Consider the following 20,218-nt stretch of genomic DNA (forward strand, 5'->3'; position numbering starts at 1 on the left):
AACCCGGGAGGCTGAGCCTTGGAGATCCTGCAGCTACAGTGGAGAAGCTTCTGTCCACCCCTTGCCGACCCTCAGAAGATGTGTAGCTTGAACACAATGTAAACCCATGTTGTGTTTTACTGAGATTTGCGGAGTTGTTTGTTATTGTCTCATAGTCTGATTATGACACATCCTCTCCTGAACAGAAGCCAATGAGTAGGCAGTGACTCTAGAATTGAAGTTCTTATGCTAATATGATCCCAGGTTGGAAACTTCAGGGAAGAAGCTTATCTGTCATCCTTGTATCTTACTCCTTTCAAGGGAATGTTTGTGCTCTTCCCATGCATCAGCAATGATGAGCTCCTAGGGAGACGCTCAGCCTGCCCGGGATGCCTCCATGGAGGAGGAGATAGAACTGAGTGGTAGATTCAACACTAGTCCATTTTGAGCTTGCAGACCTGATTGGGGATCTTAACCAGAATGTCAGAGTCAAATTCCAAAAAAGATACTTACTGCCTGATATCCTACTTGAGGAAGTTCTTTGTGACCAACTGCCCAGGGAGCCTGTTATATAAAGCAGTCAGAATTCAGACATCCTTCTGAGCCATCACCAAGATTCTCTGCTTAGTTTCCGTTCTAAAATCATCTTACTCTTTCACTGAGAGACACACCCAAGGTGAAACTAGGGTAGAAGGAAGCCACACTTTGGCATGTGTAGCTCCAACGTGAATGCGTAGGGCCTGGCTGTCTCGTGGGAGGATGGGTGTCCTCTTCTCCCTCCTGCTCTTTACCTGCACCCCTCAGCTCTCCCCAGGATTCCATCAGCCACGCAGGGGTGGACTGATCTTCGCTGAGAGCTGCCCGCTGTGAGCCCAGCGTGTACCAGCAGCTCCACAGGCATCAGCTCACTTAACCTTTACAGTACTCCTAGGAAGCAGATACTATTTTATTTTTACAAATGAGGAATCTTAAGCAGAGAGAGGTTAAGAATCTAGTAAACTGTTCCAGTACATCTGGAAATGTTTGACTCCAGAGCCCATGCTTGATCCAATACGTGATAAAAGAAAACAAATCTGACTGCTTGCTAGTATCTTTGCTGTAATATAAGAAGGAGATTTAAAATTACTGACATGAGATAATTTAATGTAGTGTTAATAATAGGAGCTTTAGAGTCAAAGAGACTTTAGTTTGAGGCCTGGCTCCAAAGGTTTTGTTTGTTTTGTTTTGGTTTTTTAACCTGTGAATCGTCATATGAGTGGTTCAGCCTCATTTTTCTCATCCGTAAAGTGGGAAACTTTATAAGTTGAACACTTACAGGATTTACTTCATCTTTTTGTGAAGCTTGGTGAGATTACACATATAAAATTATCAGCAGACCCTGGCATGTGGCAAATGTTAAAAAAAAACTGCTTTTATTATTAGTCTCAATGATTTATCATTCTTTCCTCCATGCCTAATTATCACAGGCACACTTAAAATTGATTGTTTTATATTAAAGTTGGCTGAATGGAGAAAATAATGTCTATTTTAGAAAAAATTCCTGCCAAATAAATGTCAAGTTTACTAAGATCTAAAATCCTTTTTAACTGCTCCATTTAGGGATTTTTCCACATGTCTGTTTCTTTCAGTTTGCTTATGATATACTACAGCCAAATGCCATGTCTCACACCGCCTCAGACTCAAGAAAGCATTTAAAATGTGGTCCTGAGGGCTGATCCATTATTGTACTAAAAATAAAAAAAGGTTAGGCTTTCTCCTTAGCCTCATTAAAAGCATGTAGAGTTACAATGACCCCTGTTTGAGATGACTCAGAATCACCATCAAGAGAGAAACCATCTACTAGAAGGATGAACTGCCTATTGGAAGACTGGAAATTCAAGTCTCAGCTACCCAGGGTCGATGTGAAATGTTAAGGAAATGTATAAGTCAGTGTTCTCCAGAGAAACAGAACCGGCAGGGTGTGTGTGTGTGTGTGTGTATTTCTATATCTATCTATCCATCCATCCATTCATCCATCCATCTGGGGTAGGCCAGGGGGACAGACTTATTTTAAGGAATTGGATCATGTGATGGTGGAGGCTGGCAAGTCCAAAATCTGTAGGGTAGGCTAGCAGGCTGGAGAGCCAGGGAAGAGTTTGAAGGCAGGCCTCTGCCAGAATTCCTTTTTGCTCAAGGGAGTTCCATCTGTTTCTAGGAGCGCCTTCCCGTGATTGGATGAGGCCCACCCACATTATGGAGGATGATCAGTTTTATTCAGAAATGGTATCTTATCTAAAAAAAAAACCTTCACAGAAACATCTAGAATAACATTTGATTAAATATCTGGGTGCCATGGCCTAGACAAATTGACAAATAAAATTAATCATTACAGGAAGTCATGTTCCTTTTGGGCTAGGGTGTTCCCATCTGTAAAATCACCTGCATCCTACATCAAACAAATAGATCTCAATAACCCTGCAAAAATCCATCTGTCCCTCCGAGGAGAAGGAAGATAAAGGGAGTTATTATTCCCTGGCCACTCTACAAGATGTGCCCTAATCTGAGTTTGTCCTTGGCTTCTCTTACTACTGCTGTAATCCACACCATATTTTTAAAGTGAGGTAAAGGCATGTTCAGATGTTTATGAGAACAGGAGATAGAAAAGGGAAAGTTCATATTATTTTAGTGGCTTTTTAGTGACTATTATAGAGATTCTCAACCATGCATCTCCATATGCTTCAATAAAATGATCTTTTCTTTTCATTTAACATGTGTTTAAATTTTTTTCCAGACCTCAATGTCTGAAAACAGGTGCGTGATGAGCTGAACTCTTCTCTCTACCTACAACTAGTTGCTATAGTTCAAGTGCAGGCTGAAGACTGAACAGCAGATGCCGCAGACTGTGTGATGAGACACAACAATGAGAATGCCGCTGCCAGGCTGTGAGGATGAAGGGAGATACCAATGGAAATGTGAGGATTTGTGCTCAGTTTCTTCCACTTACTCTCTCAGGTCGCTCTCTACCCATCCCCATCTTGCTCTGTGCCCCAGGAAACTGACCTTTGATGGAGGCTCTGGCCACTGGTTGTGGTGTGGGCTTCACCAGTGGGGAGCAAAGGTAAGAAAGGGGTAGGAGAGGGGAAGAAAGGTCTGGATATTTATTGGAGGCTCCCTCCCTGAGAGGTCACACTGGACTAACTGTGACTCTTGACCATTGTTCCTCTCAGCCAGCCTCTCTGCAGGACTCCTGGTTGCCAATCATGACCCCCTTCAGATCTAGTGCATCTACTCCTCAGTGTTCTGAGCCCTGGCATCCTGCACTATCCTGGGGGCCACCCTCTTCCTGGGCCACAACTTGTGACTAGTCCCTTTATTAAAAGCTCTTCTATATATCCAGGCAAAACTCTAATTCAAAAAGATACCTGCACCCCTATGTTCATAGCAGCACCATTCACAATAGCCAAGACATGGAAACAACCTAAATGTCCATCGACAGAAGAATGGATAAAGAAGATGTGGTACATGTATACAATGGAATACTACTCGGCCATACAAAAGAATGAAATAATGCCATTTGCAACAACATGGATGGACCTAAAGATTATCATACTAAGTGAAGTAAGTCAGAAAGAGAAAGACAAATACCATATGGTATCACTTATATGTGGAATCTAAAATATGGCACAAATAAACTTATCTACAGAACAGAAACTGACTCACAGACAGAGATCTGACATGTGGTTGCCAAGAGTCAGGGAGGGATGGGATGAGAGTTTGGGGTTAGTAGATGCAAACTATTACATATAGATTGGATAAACAACAAGGTCCTATTGTATAGCACAGGGAACTATATTCAATATCCTGGGATAAACCATTATAGAAAAGAATATTAAAAAAATGGATATATGTGTATAGCTGAGTCACTTTGCTGTACAGCAGAAATTAACACAACATTGTAAATCAACTATACTTCAATAAAAAATAAATTTTAAAAAAAACCTCTTCTAATTACCTAATTTGAGTGTGCTATCTGTTGCCTGCTGGGACTGACTGATAAGGTATCCAACATAAGTTATTATTTTTCCCTTTTTTGGAAGAGTTTGGATAAAAGAAAATCCTCTAAAACAGTTCTGAGTGTTTTGCAAACCATAACTGACCAAATACATTGTGACATTACTCAGCGTTCTTTAAGCATCCATGTAATCATTTCCTCCATAAATTCAAAGCCCAACATGGATGTTCTTTACCACGCCATGAAAATTATATAATCCTTAATGTTTCCGTTTTATTTCGTTTCAAGGTAACTTAATGGTGAATTCAGTGACTATTGTTAATAATTAATTCAGTCGTGTATCCAGTAACAACTATTTCTCTGCTCCTCAAAACGTTTTCTAAGCTAGTTTTCATCCTATTTTTGCTATTGTCTTTTTTCACTGTTTTCAGTCTGGTGAGTCATCTAAATTCTTTTGGGAATAAGGAGAAAATACATCCCAATTAATAATACCTTCAAAATAAAAATTGAGGCTGGATCAGCAGTTAGACTACTGGAAAGGACCAAGAAACCCAGGTGCACAAGGGTTCACTTGAAAATGAGCCCCAGAGGCAAGAGGCAAAGTACCAGGAGGAAGGCAGGTCCCACACAACAGGCACTGGGTCCAGACAGCACATCCATAACCAGGGCCAACTTTCCACCCACTGGAAGCAACCCCAGCCCCGGATCCCATTTCTGTTTTTTCTGGTCCCTGTGGAGCTTAATGGACATTTAGGAACAGCCCAAACTTACTCTTGGTGTGGGGCTCCTGTCTTGGTCAGCAGAGTCAGCACGAAAAACATGAAAATCACAAAGACCGCGAGACCAATCCAAAATCCAATCACAATGGAATCTACAAGACAGTTAATACTGGGATTAGTATTTCATAGCAGCATAAAACTTAAATAATTGAGGAACCTGTGCTTTTTGATACATGAAATGAGAAAAGATGGCAACAATCTTCTGAGACAATCTTGACCCATCAGTCAAAGATTCAGGGATGAGGGAAGAGTCTGTGCCTCCGGATTTCTGTCTCAGGTACTACTAAGAGATGTCAGTCCTCCAGACTCTTGGTTTCCACATCCCAGTGGAGGAATCTAAGACAGAAAATGGGCTGTCTAGGTCCTCAAGATTCCACTGAAGTGTTTTGAGTTAGAAAATCCAGTTTTTAGCAGAAACTGCAATATGAAGTTTAAAATGACTTCTGATTCAAACCAACCCAATTTTGTATTTTCACACATGCTCCTGCTGGCATAACTCAGCTCTTCATTACATCTTGCAGAGAACATACAAATGACCTCCTGAGTGCTCTTCCTAACTTTGGCCTTTCCCTGTGCCTCATCTCTGTACAAATCTGCTTTATCATAGCTCTGATAACATTGCTCTTTTATGAAAAACGCTTCAATGAAAATAGACCTGACCTTTTTCAGATTAGAAGACATTCCATATACAAAGAACTTGTACAACGTCTGGCATCTGAGAAAAAGGTAACACACATTTGCAGGCTATTATTGTAAAAATGATCATTTTCTCCCAGTTTACCCCTACTTTAAAACTCATGTTTCCAAGTGGACTAGGGGACACTGTATCCCTGTACTTATCTGAACTCTTAGGCACAGCTTCCTAATACCCACACCTTTTCAGGGGCCTGTACCTTCACCAGCTGGAACAACTGTCCCCAGGCTGGAGCTAATGGAAGTCTATCTATCCTTCAAAGCCCATTCCTTACACCATCTCCTTCACAAAGCCTAATCTCCCCAACAGATGTGCTTGCTCCCTCCTGTGAACCCCATGACATTTTTGTCTGTGCTTCTCTACATGGGTCTCTCCTTGATCCTATCATGGGTAATAGTCACTAGCGTATGTCTCTCGGATGGGGATGAGATCAGGCTGTCTACCAGAACCTGGTACCTTCCTAATAGGGTCTTAAGTCTGGGAGAGGCAACAGAGTTGAAGTATTTTACATTTTCTGATCTATTCTAAGAAGTTTACCTATGTGGCAATACAATGAGGATATTTAGCAATTAAAAAAAAAGAGGTAAACAGAACTTATGCACTAAATGTGTTTAAAATACAAAGCATTATTCTAACTAAATTATAAGTATATAGCACTCTAACATGAAGAAATCAGATTAGTAATTTACTTCACATAATTCATACTTTCATTCTACATATACTATAGCCTAGAGGTTAACAACTTTTATTCAACAACATTTATTCAGCACTCTGGATGCAAAACTAATTTATCTTTCCCGGGGTTAAGAGTGCCAAAGAAACAGGAATTGTAGATTTTGCCTTACGATCTAATGGAAATGAGGCCTAAACAAGACATAAGGACAAGTACCAAAACAACACATGTGCACAAGTGCAACATGTAACAATAGCATCTCAGTTATGGGGGCACAGACTGCGAAGCATCATTGTGCAGATAAACAACAGCTCAATACCCTACACTTCATCAACTGCCTGCATAACAAAAGGAAATTCTACAGTGACCCACCAGAATTGTAAAATCCTCAGTTGAGAATTTAATCTAGTCGTGTTGATTCATTTTCAAATCTCTTTACTAGGAAGGGGTTCTCATGAGGACAGCTTTCACACCGCCAATGGTGGCTGGATCCCTATGAGTCCTCCAGTCCCCTATCCCAGAGTGGGCAGGGATGGAGGAGAGTGCCTTTGACCCAGCCTAGTCCCTTGCCCCCGTCCTTCTAGTGACCTAGGGAGCGGATCACAAAGCAACAATAATGTGGGACCTGGGAGGGTCTCAGCCCTCAGCAAAGTCATGAGGGAACAGAGTGGGAATGAAGAGAGCTTTGGTTAGAATTTGAAAATCCCCGTGATCCAATGACATTTTCAGATGTTTTCTTGATTGTAGTATCCAGGTTTCTCATCACAATATGCTTCTTCTCCAAAGGAAATTCTGCTTCCTCAGATTCACATTCTTCTCCAAAGGAAATTCTGCTTCCTCAGATTATTTCCATTAATTCTCCTCTACCTCATCCTCTGTCACATGGCCCAATCCCAGGGCACTTTCTCACCCTGAGCCCCTTTCAGAGAATATCAGAGATCTCCATCTCATCTCAGGAATAAGCAAACTCTCTTGAAGTTTTATTTATATGCCAAGTTTCACAGACATGAGCATTGCAGTAAAAGGAGGAATGCAGAGCCTCTGGTCTTCCCCAATAGCACCCTTTCTTGGAAGGAAGTCAGAACAGAGGTTTACATAGAGTGAGTGAGGCTCCAAGGAGCCCGGTTCATTAAGGAAGCCAAGAAAGCCTTCCACAGGGGGTTCTAATAGAGCCGAACAGCTACTTCTGTCCTGCCTAGAGACTGAGCTATTTGGAGACCATTATAGTAAGAGGGTAGAGCAAATTGCCCAGAGGAATTCCAAATAGGATGTGTCATAATAAAATGACTTTCCCTTAGCCTGACCTCTAATAAATGGAATGAAACAGAGCTGAAAGCTGACAGCTTGCATGGTTTTCACTGGTATGATATGTTTCTCCATGTTTTCCACTACAGGGGAGGACAAGAGCAACTATCCCATCCTATTTCCCCTCCCCTCCACCCCTCACACCAGGCAGAATGGCCATCATCAAAAAGTCTACAAACAAGACATACTGGAGAGGATGTGGAGAAAGGGGGACTCTCCTACACTGTTGGTGGGAATGTAAATTAGTGCAGCCACTATGAAGAACAGTATGGAGGTTCCTTAAAAAACCAAAAATAGAATCACCATATGATCCACTAATCCCACTCCTGGGCATATATCCAGAGAAAACCATGGTTCGAAAGGATACATGCACCCCAATGTTCATTGCATCGCTTTTTACGATAGCCAAGACGTGGAAGCAACCTAAATGTCCTTCGACAGAGGAATGGATAAAGAAGATGTGGTATATATATATAATGGAATACTACTCAGCCATAAAAAAAGAATGAAATAATGCCATTTGCAGCACCATGGATGGACCTAGAGATGATCATATTAAGTGAAGTAAGTCAGAGAAAAACAAATATGATATCACTTACATGCGTAATCTAAAATAATGATACAAATGAACTTATTTACAAAACAGAAACAGACTCACAGACTTAGAAAACAAACTTATGGTTACCAAAGGGGGAGGGTGGGGGGAGGGATAAATTGGGAGTTTGGGATTGACATATACGCACGACTATATTTAAAATAGACAACCAACAAGGACCTACTGTATAGCACAGGGAACTCTGCTCAATATCTTGTAATAACCTAAATGGGAAAAGATTTTGAAGAAGAACAGATATATGTATATGTATAACTGAATCAGTTTGCTGTACACCTGAAACTAACACAACATTGTAAATCAACTATAGTCCAATATAAAATAAATTTTTTATTTAATTTATTTAATTTTTCTAAATGTTTGGCTGCACTATGCAGCATGTGGGATGTTAGCTCCCCAACCAGGGATTGAACCCACGCCCCTGCATTGGAAGGTGGAGCCTTAACCACTGGACTGTCAGGGAAGTCCCTAAAATAAAATTTAAAAAAGAAAAAAAGAATAAATTGTGACCTTTCCATCTCGTGGTTGTATGAAAAATGAGGGTTAATGCTTAAAGAGAGGGTTCAGGACGCCAGAGCCAGCACTGTCTTCACACCACTTCTGGTTCCTACGGTGTTAGGGTCAGTTCTGTGGTATGAATTCCTGGCAAGGAGCCAACAGTGGGGTTCTAGTATTTGTCTCTACTGTGCTCCCCATCACACGTCTTACTCTAAGCCTTCACTAGCTCTAGCTCTGTTTCCTATCTTGATGAGTCAGCTTCCTGCTGACTCATCCACGCATGTATCTGGCATTATCTGCAAGTTGGCACATGACAAAAGTACAGACTGTGGCCACCACTGATGGCTCAGAATCAGAGGATGCTCCTTTAGTCTCACCTCAACACAGCTGCCAGATTGGTCCCGCTAAAATGTAAACTCATTGACTCATAGGCTTTTGCTTCTGCTTATCTAAATGTCTCACCTAGCCAAGCCCTTCATAAATGCCCCATTTCTCTTCCTCCCTAAATTTATAACACAATTCTTGAGATATCTGCCTGGACATACTGTCTCCAGTTCCTCTCCTCTCATTTTTTATTGAACCAATTCTAGCAGTGTTTACTCCTAACACTCTACTGAAACTGCTTTTAAGGTCATTGCCATTAATTTCTACACTGTAAATCCAAGAGTCAAGTCTCAGCCCTCGACTTACTTGACCATAATAGTAGCATGTGACACATTCCATGGTCTCATCTTTGAAACCCTTTCTTCACTTGGCTTCCAGGAAACCACAATCACACAATTTTCTTCTTACCTTTCTATAAATTCAATTCAAACTCCTTTGCTGCTTTCTTCTGAACATCCCCCAATTTCTAAATGCTAGGGTGTCCCAGGGCTCAATTCTGGGACCTCTTTAGTTTTCTAATCAATACTCATTCAACCAGCCTCTTGGGTTTGAATATGCTGATGACTCTCAAATTTATACCTTCACTGTACACCTACCTCTCCCCTCATGTCCTCTTGGAGGTCTGATGGGTCTCAGTTGAACAAGTCCAAAAATGAGCTCCTGGTGGTGCTGTTTCTCCCCATCTCAGTCAATGGCAATTCATACTGCCAGTTACTCAGATCACAAGTTTCAAATCATCCTTGGCCCTTCTCCTTCTCTTGCACCCTACTGCCAATCCACTGACAAATCCTGTCAGATCTATCTTCAAAAAGATCCAGAGTATATGTACTTCTTACCACTCCACTGCCCCCACCATGGTCCAAGTCACCTCAGCAGCTGCCTGGATTTTGGCAATAGCCCCCTGTCTGGTCTCTGCTTCCAATCTCATCCCCTTCCTTCCCCAGCTGCAGAGTGATCTTACTGAAACCCAAGCTAGGTACCACGCTTCTGCTCCAAACCCTCAAATGACTTCTCAGAGAAAATGTCCTAAGTCCTAAGTCCTTAGCTTGACCTCTAAGGCCCCAGTGCCCTCTTCCCCATCACCTGACTTTGTCTCCTGATGTTCTGCCTCTTATTTACCCCTCTGGCACCAGGCTGACCTCTTCATTGTTCCTTGTGTGTTCCATTTTGCTCTTGCCATGGAGCACTTTCTGGAATGTTCTTCCCAAAGTATCTTATAGCTCAATCTCTCACTTCCTTTAGGTCTTTTATCATTTTTCTCCTTCTCAGGAAGGCCTTCCATGGCCATTCTAGCTATACTTTCACCTCGACTCTCCACATCTCCTTTCCCTACTCTATCTTTTATCACCATCTGGCATAGTTCATCTATTTAACTTACTTATTATCTCTCTCCCAGTAAAATGCAAGATCCACATGAGAAAGTGTTTTGTCTTTTCTGTTCACTGTTGTATCTCCAGTGCTTAAAATAGTGCTGCACATAACAGGTACTCAACAAATACATGCAGAATGAATGAATGTCCATTCTGCTGGTACCCAGTGTATGCCAGATATATGTCCACTTCTGATAGATATAAGGTTTAATACCAGATCCAAAACTGAAGGCAAAATGAGAATTTACAATGACCATCAGAGGTTGTTTCTCACATGAAAGACCCTTTGGAGGTAGGAATCTTAATTTCAGCAGGCAGGAGAACTTAGTCTAACTAGAGATCTAACTATTGCTATGAAGATTCATTACAGGTCAAATAAATGAAGGTAATTGCTATGGTCATTCCTATCTTCATAAGTGCTTCCCATTGAAATGACTTGCTTTTATTCTTTTGAAACTGCACCTAACTGGCTTTGAATTTTGCTCAGCCAAACAAGGAGACACACTTGAAAGCCAGAAGTACAGCATTTTAAAGTGGAGGAAACTATACCAAGGTACACAGTACAATAGTTGACTTACTTTCCTGTATGTCTTGGGGTTTGTTCCTGAAGCTAAGGGCCTCTACTTTAATCAGATCTCTTAATCAAAACAGCAAGGACCCACCCAGGAATTTTTGGGTTTTCCTAATGGGAATGTTAAAAACAAAAGCACTCCTTATTAATGATATAGTGAGTAAAGTAAGTATGTAGTGTATCATACTTCTCCCTACATTTTGGAGGAATTTTTTTCCAGCTATAATCATTTCTAAATGTAATATGCCCCAAAGAGATTTTCAACAGTTTCTGGAAATGCACCAACCAAAACTACAGCAGCAGGCTGTTTTCTCTGCCCCTTAAACTAAGAAAAAGAGACAGGTGCAAAATGACACAAAAATAAAATCTGTGTCACCAAGCTGTAAAAGCTTGTATTACAGGGAAATATATGGCAATTTGCCCAGTCATTTTGATTTCCGCTAAAATTCTTTTTTTTTTTTTTTTTTAAGAAGTTTATTAATTAATTTATTTTGGCTGTGTTGGGTCTTCGTTTCTGTGCGAGGGCTTTCTCTAGTTGCGGCGAGCGGGGGCCACTCTTCATCGCGGTGCGCGGGCCTCTCACTATCGTGGCCTCTCTTGTTGCGGAGCACAGGCTCCAGATGCGCAGGCTCAGTAGTTGTGGCTCACGGGCCTAGTTGCTCCGCGGCATGTGGGATCTTCCCAGACCAGGGCTCAAACCCGTGTCCCCTGCATTAGCAGGCAGATTCTCAACCAGTGCGCCACCAGGGAAGCCCTCCGCTAAAATTCTTAACAGCAAGTATCCTTACCTACAGATTTTCCCAGAAAATAACAGATTAAAGAATCAAAGTAAGTTAAAGGGGGTGATTTCACACCCTGACGGCAACAGCCCTCCATCAGAAAATTGATGACAGCACATCCTAATGGATTCCATGTACTTTTTTTTACTTCCACAAAGAACTACTGAGAAGACATCAATACAGGAATGGGCAAAAGCATTTAATTATTACTATTCACTTCAGGGGTAAATGATATGTGGTTTAGTTAACGATTTTTAAGGAACAAAAATAGAAAGCTCTTGTTCCAGGAAATTAGTAACTCCAAAGCCCTTTACAGTCCCATCGCTGGAGACCAGAGGGCAGGAACCAGCCAGGGTATCACTGCCCCTGTCCCTCTAATTGCCCAGCCAGATGGTCTGCCACAGCCATCAGCAATCAGTAGCATCCAGGCCCCAGGACCTATACATGAAGCCCCGGCTCTTGTGGTCCTTCCTGCAATGAGGGAGTGGGAACAAAGGCTAAACACTTTATTAGCTGGAATTGGGAGCTGACCACGATGGAGACTCAGGAGGCTCCTGAGCTCCCCTCCTCCCACAGACACATGGAATATACAGCTACATATGGAGCAATTCCCTCTGAAAGATATCCAGAAACTATCTGAGCAACTCCTACACATCTGACAAATGATTTCCTACTCACATCCAAATGAGTAGGAAAGGCTGAGACACACTCTTGCCATTAACCCCACCCCCAGCATAGCAACATAGCCATCTGAGGTAACCCCCAACTCCCACATTCTCCCTGAGGAAGGGTTCAGACCACACATCTAGAGCCCCACTGGAGGCAGTTCAAGATGGTGGTGTAGGAAGATCCTGAATTCACCTCCTGCCACGGACACAACAAATCTACAACTACATAGGGAATACTTCCTTCTAAAAAAGACCTGAAAACTGGACAAACAGAGCCTCCACAACAAAGGATAAAAAGACAGCATTGAGACAGTTAGGAGATGCAGAAACACAGTCTCACCAAAAAAAAAATCTCCACCCTGGTGCAGCGACCCACAATTGGGAGAGATCTCAAAAATACAGAACTTTTCTCTAAGGAGTGAGGTGGTCTGTGCTCTATAGCAAGCACCCCAAATCTTAGATCCTGCATAGGAGAGACAAGCCCCCAAAATGCCTGGCTTTGAAAACCAATGAGGATTACATCCAGGAAAAACACAGATCTGTAGGGAATGGAGAACCTGCTTTTTAAAGGGCTCACAGACTCCCTTGCCCCAGAATCCAGCACAAAAACACCCGTTTGAAAAGCACCTGGACTATTCATGAAGGAGACCCATTAACTAATCTTCAAGAATCTGTTGGAAAGGCAGGAACCTGCTGGGACTCTTTCTGGTGATGGATACACTGGCAGATGCCATTCTTGTGATTTCATTCTATCTTGCTAATGCCAGCACTGGTGGGTGCCATTTTGGAAGTCTCTCTCTAACCTGCTAGTGCCAGTAGGTGTGCCTCAATGAGAGCTCCACCCACCCCTGTGCTACAGCTGCATGCCACATCTGGGTTGGGCAAGACCCCTGCCCACCCCTGCACTGCAGCAGGCTGGCACATGCAGCCCATACAGGGGATGCCCCTTGAGTGCCCAGCTCTAGTGGCCAGGGCATCTGGGGCCCACAGGATTTCCTACACAAGGCCACTCCTTCAAGACTGGAGGAGGCAGCTTTTTGGCCCAATACACAGAAACAAACACAGAGAGTTACTCAAAATGAGGAGACAGAGGAATATGTCCCAAATGAAAGAACAAGACAAAACCTCAGAAAAAGACCTTAATGAAATGGAGATAAGCAATCTACCTGATAAAAAGTTCAAAGTAATGCTCATAAAGATGTTCACCGAACTTGGGAGAAGAATGGAGGAACACAGTAAGAGCTTCAACAAAGAAAGAGAACATATAAGAAAGTACTAAACAGAAGTTAAAGAGCTGAAGAATATAATAACTGAACTGAAAAACAAACTAGAGGGGTTCAACAGCAGACTGGATGAAGCAGAACACAACAGGAAGAAAAAGCAATGGAACTCACTAAGACACAGGAGCAAAAACAAAAAAAAGAATTTTAAAAAGTAAAGATATCTCAAGGGACTTTTGGAATAATGTCAAGCAGAATAACATTCACATTATAGGGGTCCAAAAGGAGGAGAAAAGGCCAGAAAGCTTATCTGAAGAAATATTAGCTGAAAACTTTCCTAGTCTGAAGAAGGAAATAGACATCCAGGTCCAGTAAGTCTAGAGAGTTCCAAATAAGATGAACCCAAAGAGATCCACACCAAGACACACCATAATTAAAATGATAAAAGGCAAAAATAAAGAGAGAATCTTAAAAGTAGCTAAAAAAAAAAAAAAACTTTACATATACAAGAGAAACCCCATAAGGCTATCAGTAAAATTTTCAGCAGAAACTTAGCAGGTGAAGGGAGTGGCATGACATATTCATAGTGCTGAAAGGAAAAAATTCCAACCAAAAGTTCTCTACCTGACAAGGTTATCATTCAGAATTGAAGAGTTTAAGAGTTTCCCAGATAAGCAAAACCTAGAGGAGTTCATCACCATTAAACTGGGCTTACAAAAAATGTTAAAGAGACTTCTTTAAGCTAAAAAGAAATGGCATTGATTAATAACATAAAAACATTGAGTAAAAATCTCACTAGAATAGATAAGTCAGTAGTAAAGGTAATGGATCAATCACTTATAAAGCAAGAATGAAGATTAAAAGACAAAAAATAGAAAAATTAAAACTAATTAGTTAAAATATGCATAAAATAAAAAATGTAAAAGATGTCATAAATATAGATATATAGATGTATATATACACCTATACAGATGTCATAAAGATGTCAAAAAATATAAAACATGAGGGAGGGAGTAAAAAAAAAAAGTAACCTTCTGGAATGTGTTCAAATTTAAGTTGTTATCAACCTAAAACAGACCATTATATGCATAGGGTGTCATATGTAAACCATGGTAGCCACAAACAAAAATTTATAGTAAATACACAAAAGAAAGAGGAATTAACCTAAACATAACACTAAAGACAGCCATGAAACCACAAGGGAAGAGAGAAAGAGAAAAAGAAACAGAGAGGAACTACAAAAACAATCCAAAAATAATTAACAAAATGGCAATAAGTACATATCTATCAGTAATTACTTTAAATGTAAGTGGACTAAATTGTCCAATCAAAAGACACAGAGTGACTGAATGGATAAAAAAACAAGACCCATCTAGATGCTGCCTACAAGAGATCCACTTCAGAAGTAAGGACACACACAAATTAAAAGTGAAAGGATGGGGAAAGATAGTCCATGCAAATGGAAACTAAAAGAAAGCTGGTGTAGCTATATTCATATCATACAAAATAGACTTTAAAACAAAGAATGTAATAAAAGACAAAGAGGATATATATAATGATAAAGAGGTCAATGAAGCAAGAAGATGTAACACTTAAAAAATACATATGCACCCAATATAGGAGCTCCACAATACATAAAGCAAATATTAACAGGCCTAAGGAGTGAAATTAACATCAACAAACTAACAGTAGGGGACTTTAACACCCCACTTACATCAGTGGATACATCATTCAAACAAAATCAATAAAGAAACATTAGGCTTAAACGACACATTAGAGCAGACAGATTTAATAGATATATACAAAGCGTTTCATCCAAAAGCAGCAGAGTACCCATTCTCAGGTGCACATGGAACACTCTCCAGGCTAGATAACATGTTAAACAAGCCAAAAAACAAGTCTCAATAAATTCAAGAAGTTTGAAATCATATTAAGCATCTTTCCCAAACACAACGGTATAAAACTAGAAATCAAATATGGGAAGAAAATTGTAAAAACCACAAAAATGTGTAGATTAAACAACATTTAATCTGAACAACCAATGAATCTTTGAAGAAATCAAAGGAGAAATTTTCAAATACCTAAAGATAAATGAAAACAAAAATATGACATACTAAAATCTCTAAGAGGCAGCAAAAGCGATTCTAAGAGGGAAGTTCATAGCAATACAGGCCTACCATGAGAAACAAGAAAAATCTCAAATAAACAATCTAACATTACACCTAAAGGATCTAGAAAACAAAGAACAAAGTTCAAAGTTGGCATTAGGAAGGAAATAATAAAGATCAGACCCAAAATAAATGAAAAAAATAGAAAGGATTAATGAAACTAAGAGCTGGTTCTTTGAAAAGATAAACAAAATCAACAAGCCAACAGCTAGACTAACCAAGAAAAAAAAACAGAGAAGAATCAAAGTCAGAAATGAAAGAGGAGAAATTACAACTGATACCACAGAAATAGAAAAGATTATAAGAGACTCCTAAGAACAACTATATACCAACAAATTCAACAACCTAGAAGAAATGGATGTTTCTAGAAACACACAATCTTCTAAGACTGAATTATGGAGAAATAGAAAATCTGAATAGACCAATTACTAATAAGGAGATTGAATCAGTGATTTTAAAAAACTTCCAAACAAACAAAAGTATAGGACCAGGCAACTTCACTGGTGAATTCTACGAAACATTCAAAGAAGATTTAATACCTATGCTTTTCAAACTGTTCCAAAAAAATTAAGAGGAGGAAATGTTTCCAACTCATTTTACAAGGCCATATTATCCTGATACCAAAACCAGACAAGAATACCAAGGGAAAAAAAAATCACACGCCAATATCTCTGACGAAAATAGATGCAAAAATCTTCAACAAAACATTAGCAAACTGAATTTAACATACATTAAAAAGATCATGAACAAGAGGGATTTATTTCAGGGATGCAAAAATGGTTCAGTATCTGCAAATCAATCAACATGATACACCACATTAACAGGATGAAAGATAAAAATCACATGATCATATCAATCGTTGCATAAAAAGCATTTGACAAAAGTTGACATCCATTTACAAGAACTCTCAACAAAGTGACTATATTAATAGACATTTCTCCAAAAAGACATACAGATGACCAATAGGCACATGAAAAGATGCTCAACATCACTAATTATTAGAGAGATGCAAATCAAAACTACAATGAGGTACCACCTCACACCAGTCAAAATGACCATCATTAAAAAGTCTACAAATAACAAGTGTTGAAGACGGTGTGGAGAAAAGGGAACCCTCCTACACTGTTGGTGGGAATGTAAGTTGGTGCAGCTGCTATGGAAAACAGCACAGAGGTTCCTCAGAAAACTAAAAATAGACCTACCATATGATCCAGCAACCCCACTCCTACCCAGACAAAACTACAATTCAAAAAGATACATGCACCCCTATGTTCATAGCAGCACTATTCACAATAGCCAAGACATGGAAACAACCTAAATGTCCACTGACAGATGAATGGATAAAGAAGACGGGGTACATATATACAATGGAATATTACTCAGCCATAAAAAAGAATGAAATAATGCCATTTGCAGCAACATGGATGCAGATAGAGATGATCACACTAAGTGAAATAAGTCAGAAAGAGAAAGACAAATACTATATGATATCACATATGTGTGGAATCTAAAATATGGCACAAATGAACTTATCTACAAAGTAGAAATAGACTCACAGCTATAGAGAACAGACTTGTGGTTGCCAAGGGGGAGGGGGAAGGGAGAGGGATCAAGTTAGAGTTTGAGGTTGGTAGATGCAAACTATTACATTTTGAATGGATAAACAACAAAGTCCTACTGTATACCACAGGGAACTATATCCAATCTCCTGGGATAAACCATAATGGCAAAGAATGCATGTATGTGTATAACTGAGTCATTTTGCTATACAGCAGAGATTGGCACAACATTGTAAATCAACTATACTTTAATTTTTTAAAAAAGTATCATCTAAGTACCAAATAGAAACACCATGTTTTTCAGGGCTGTTTATAGGAAAGCAAAGCTTTTTTGGTACAACTTAATATGGCTTATAAACTTATATAATGTTCTCTTGAATGAGTTCTTGGATGCAAGTTGCTGAGATTAAATGTAACAGGATAGCATGGGGAAAAAAAGTGGGTATGGAGGAAATATACCTCAACTTAATAAAAGCCATGTATCAATATAACAAACCCACAGCTAACATCATACTCAACAGGGAAAAACTGAAAGCTCTTCCTCTAAGACCAGGAACAAGACTAGGATGCCCACACTTGTCACTTTTATTCAACATAGTATTGGAAGTCTTAGCAATTAGACAAGAAAAAGAAATAAAAAGCATCCAAACTGAAAAGGAACAAGTAAAACTTTCACTATTTGCAGCTGACATGATACTATATGTAGAAAACCCTGAAGACTCCACCAAAAAACTGTTACAACTACAAAAATGAATTCAGTAAATTTGCAGGATACAAACTCAATATACAGAAACTCTGGTATTTCTATACACTGATAATGAACTATCATAAGTAGAAATTACGAAAACAATTCCATTTACAATTGTATCAAAAAGAATAATATACCTAAGAATAAATTTAACCAAGGAGGTGAAAATCTCTATGCTGAAAACTGTAAGACTCTGACAAAAAAAAACCTGAAGAAGACACAAATAAATGGAAAGATATTCTGCATTCAAGGATTGGAAAAATTAACATTGCTAAAATGTCCATACTATGCAAAGCAATCTACAGATTCAATGCCATCCCTAATGAAATACCAATGACACATTTCACAGAACTAGAACAAATAATTCTAAAATTTGTATGGAACCACAAAAGATCCTGAACAGTCAAAGCAATCTTTAGAAAGAACAAACCTGGAGGAATCATACTCCCTGATTTCAAAATATACTACAAAGCTATAGTATCAAAACAGTATGATATTGGCATAAAAACAGACACACAGATCAATGAAGAACAGAGAGAGCCCAGAAATAAACCCACACATATATGGACAATTAATCTATGACAGTGGAACCAAGGACATAGTATGGGGAAAGGACAGTCTCTTCAATAAATGATTTTGGGAAAACTGGACAGCCACATGCAAAAGAATGAAACTAGATCACTATCTTACACCATACACAAAAATTAATTCAAAATGGATTAAAGGCTTGAATATAAGACCTGAAACCATAAAATTTCTAGAAGAAAACATAGGTGGTAACCTTACTGACATCATTCTTAGTGATGTTTTTAGAGATCTGACTCCAAAGGCAAGGGAAACAAAAGCAAAATAAATAAATGGGACTACATCAAACTAAAAAGCTTCTGCACAGTGAAGGAAACCATCATCAAAACAAAAAGGCAGCCTACTGAATGGGAGAAATCTGTAAATCATATATGCAAAAGGGGTTAATATAAAAAATATAGAGAACACAGACAATACAACAACAAAAAACACACACAACTCTACTAAAAAATGGGCAGAGGTTCTGAATAGACATCTTTCCAAAGAAGACATACAGATGGCCAAAAGGCACATGAAAAGATGTTCAATATCACTATTAGAGAAATTCAAATCAAAACCACTATGAGATATCACCTTACAACTGTTAGAATGGCTCTCAAGACAAGAAATAGCAAGTGTTAGAGAGGATGAGAAGAAAAGGGAACACTTGAGCGCTATGGGTAGGAATGTAAATTGGTGCAGCCACTATACAAAACAGTATGGAGATTCCTCAAAAAATTAATAGAACTACCATATGATCCAACTATTCTACTTCTAGGTATTTATCTGAAGAATATGAAAACACTAATTCGCAAAGATGTATAAACACCTATGTTCATTGCAGCATTATTTTTTTAATTTAATTTTTTTTATACAGCAGGTTCTTATTAGTTATCCATTTTATACATATTGGTGTATATATGTCAATCCCAGTCTCCCAGTTCATCCCACCTCTCCCCCCCTGCCCCGCCACTTTCCCCCCTTGGCTCTTTCACATTTTTCATCATTAGTGTATAGGAATGCAAGAGATTTCTGTGCATTAATTTTGTATCCTGCAACTTTACCAAATTTATTGATTAGCTCTAGTAGTTTTTTAGTGGCATCTTTAGGATTCTCTATGTATAGTATCATGTCATCTGCAAACAGTGACAGTTTTACTCTTCTTTTCCAATTTGTATTCCTTTTGTTTCTTTTTCTTCTCTGACTGCTGTGGCTAGGACTTCCAAAATTTTGTTGAATAATAGTGATGAGAGTGGACATGCTTGTATTGTTCCTGATCTTAGAGGAAATGCTTTCAGGTTTTCACCATTGAGAATGATGTTTACTGTGGGTTTGTCATATATGGCTTTTAATATGTTGAGGTAGGTTCCCCCTATGCCCACCTTCTGGAGAGTTTTTATCATAAATGGGTGTTGAATTTTGTCAAAAGTTTTTCTGCATCTATTGAGATGATCATATGGTTTTTCTCCTTCAGTTTGTTAATATGGTGTATCACATTGATTGATTTGTGTATATTGAAGAATCCTTGCATCCCTGGCATAAATCCTACTTGATCATGGTGTATGATCCTTTAATGTGTTGTTGGATTCTGTTTGCTAGTATTTTGTTGAGGATTTTTGCATCTATATTCATGAGTGATATTGGCCTGTAATTTT

At 39.3% G+C, this 20,218-nt stretch overlaps 1 protein-coding gene across 1 annotated transcript in view; it reads right to left on the reverse strand.

Annotated features, from left to right (window-relative positions):
* The window catches only part of MRAP2 (melanocortin 2 receptor accessory protein 2), a 38,885-nt gene that overhangs the window by 11,261 nt on the left and 7,406 nt on the right, over positions 1-20,218 (reverse strand). Inside the window, exon 2 of the mRNA XM_065889146.1 lies at positions 4,742-4,841. Within this exon, the coding sequence (XP_065745218.1) occupies positions 4,742-4,841 (100 nt within the window). The remainder of the gene's footprint in view (positions 1-4,741; positions 4,842-20,218) is intronic.

This window comes from Phocoena phocoena, chromosome 12 (assembly GCF_963924675.1).
Source record: "Phocoena phocoena chromosome 12, mPhoPho1.1, whole genome shotgun sequence".
Taxonomy (NCBI): domain Eukaryota; kingdom Metazoa; phylum Chordata; class Mammalia; order Artiodactyla; family Phocoenidae; genus Phocoena; species Phocoena phocoena.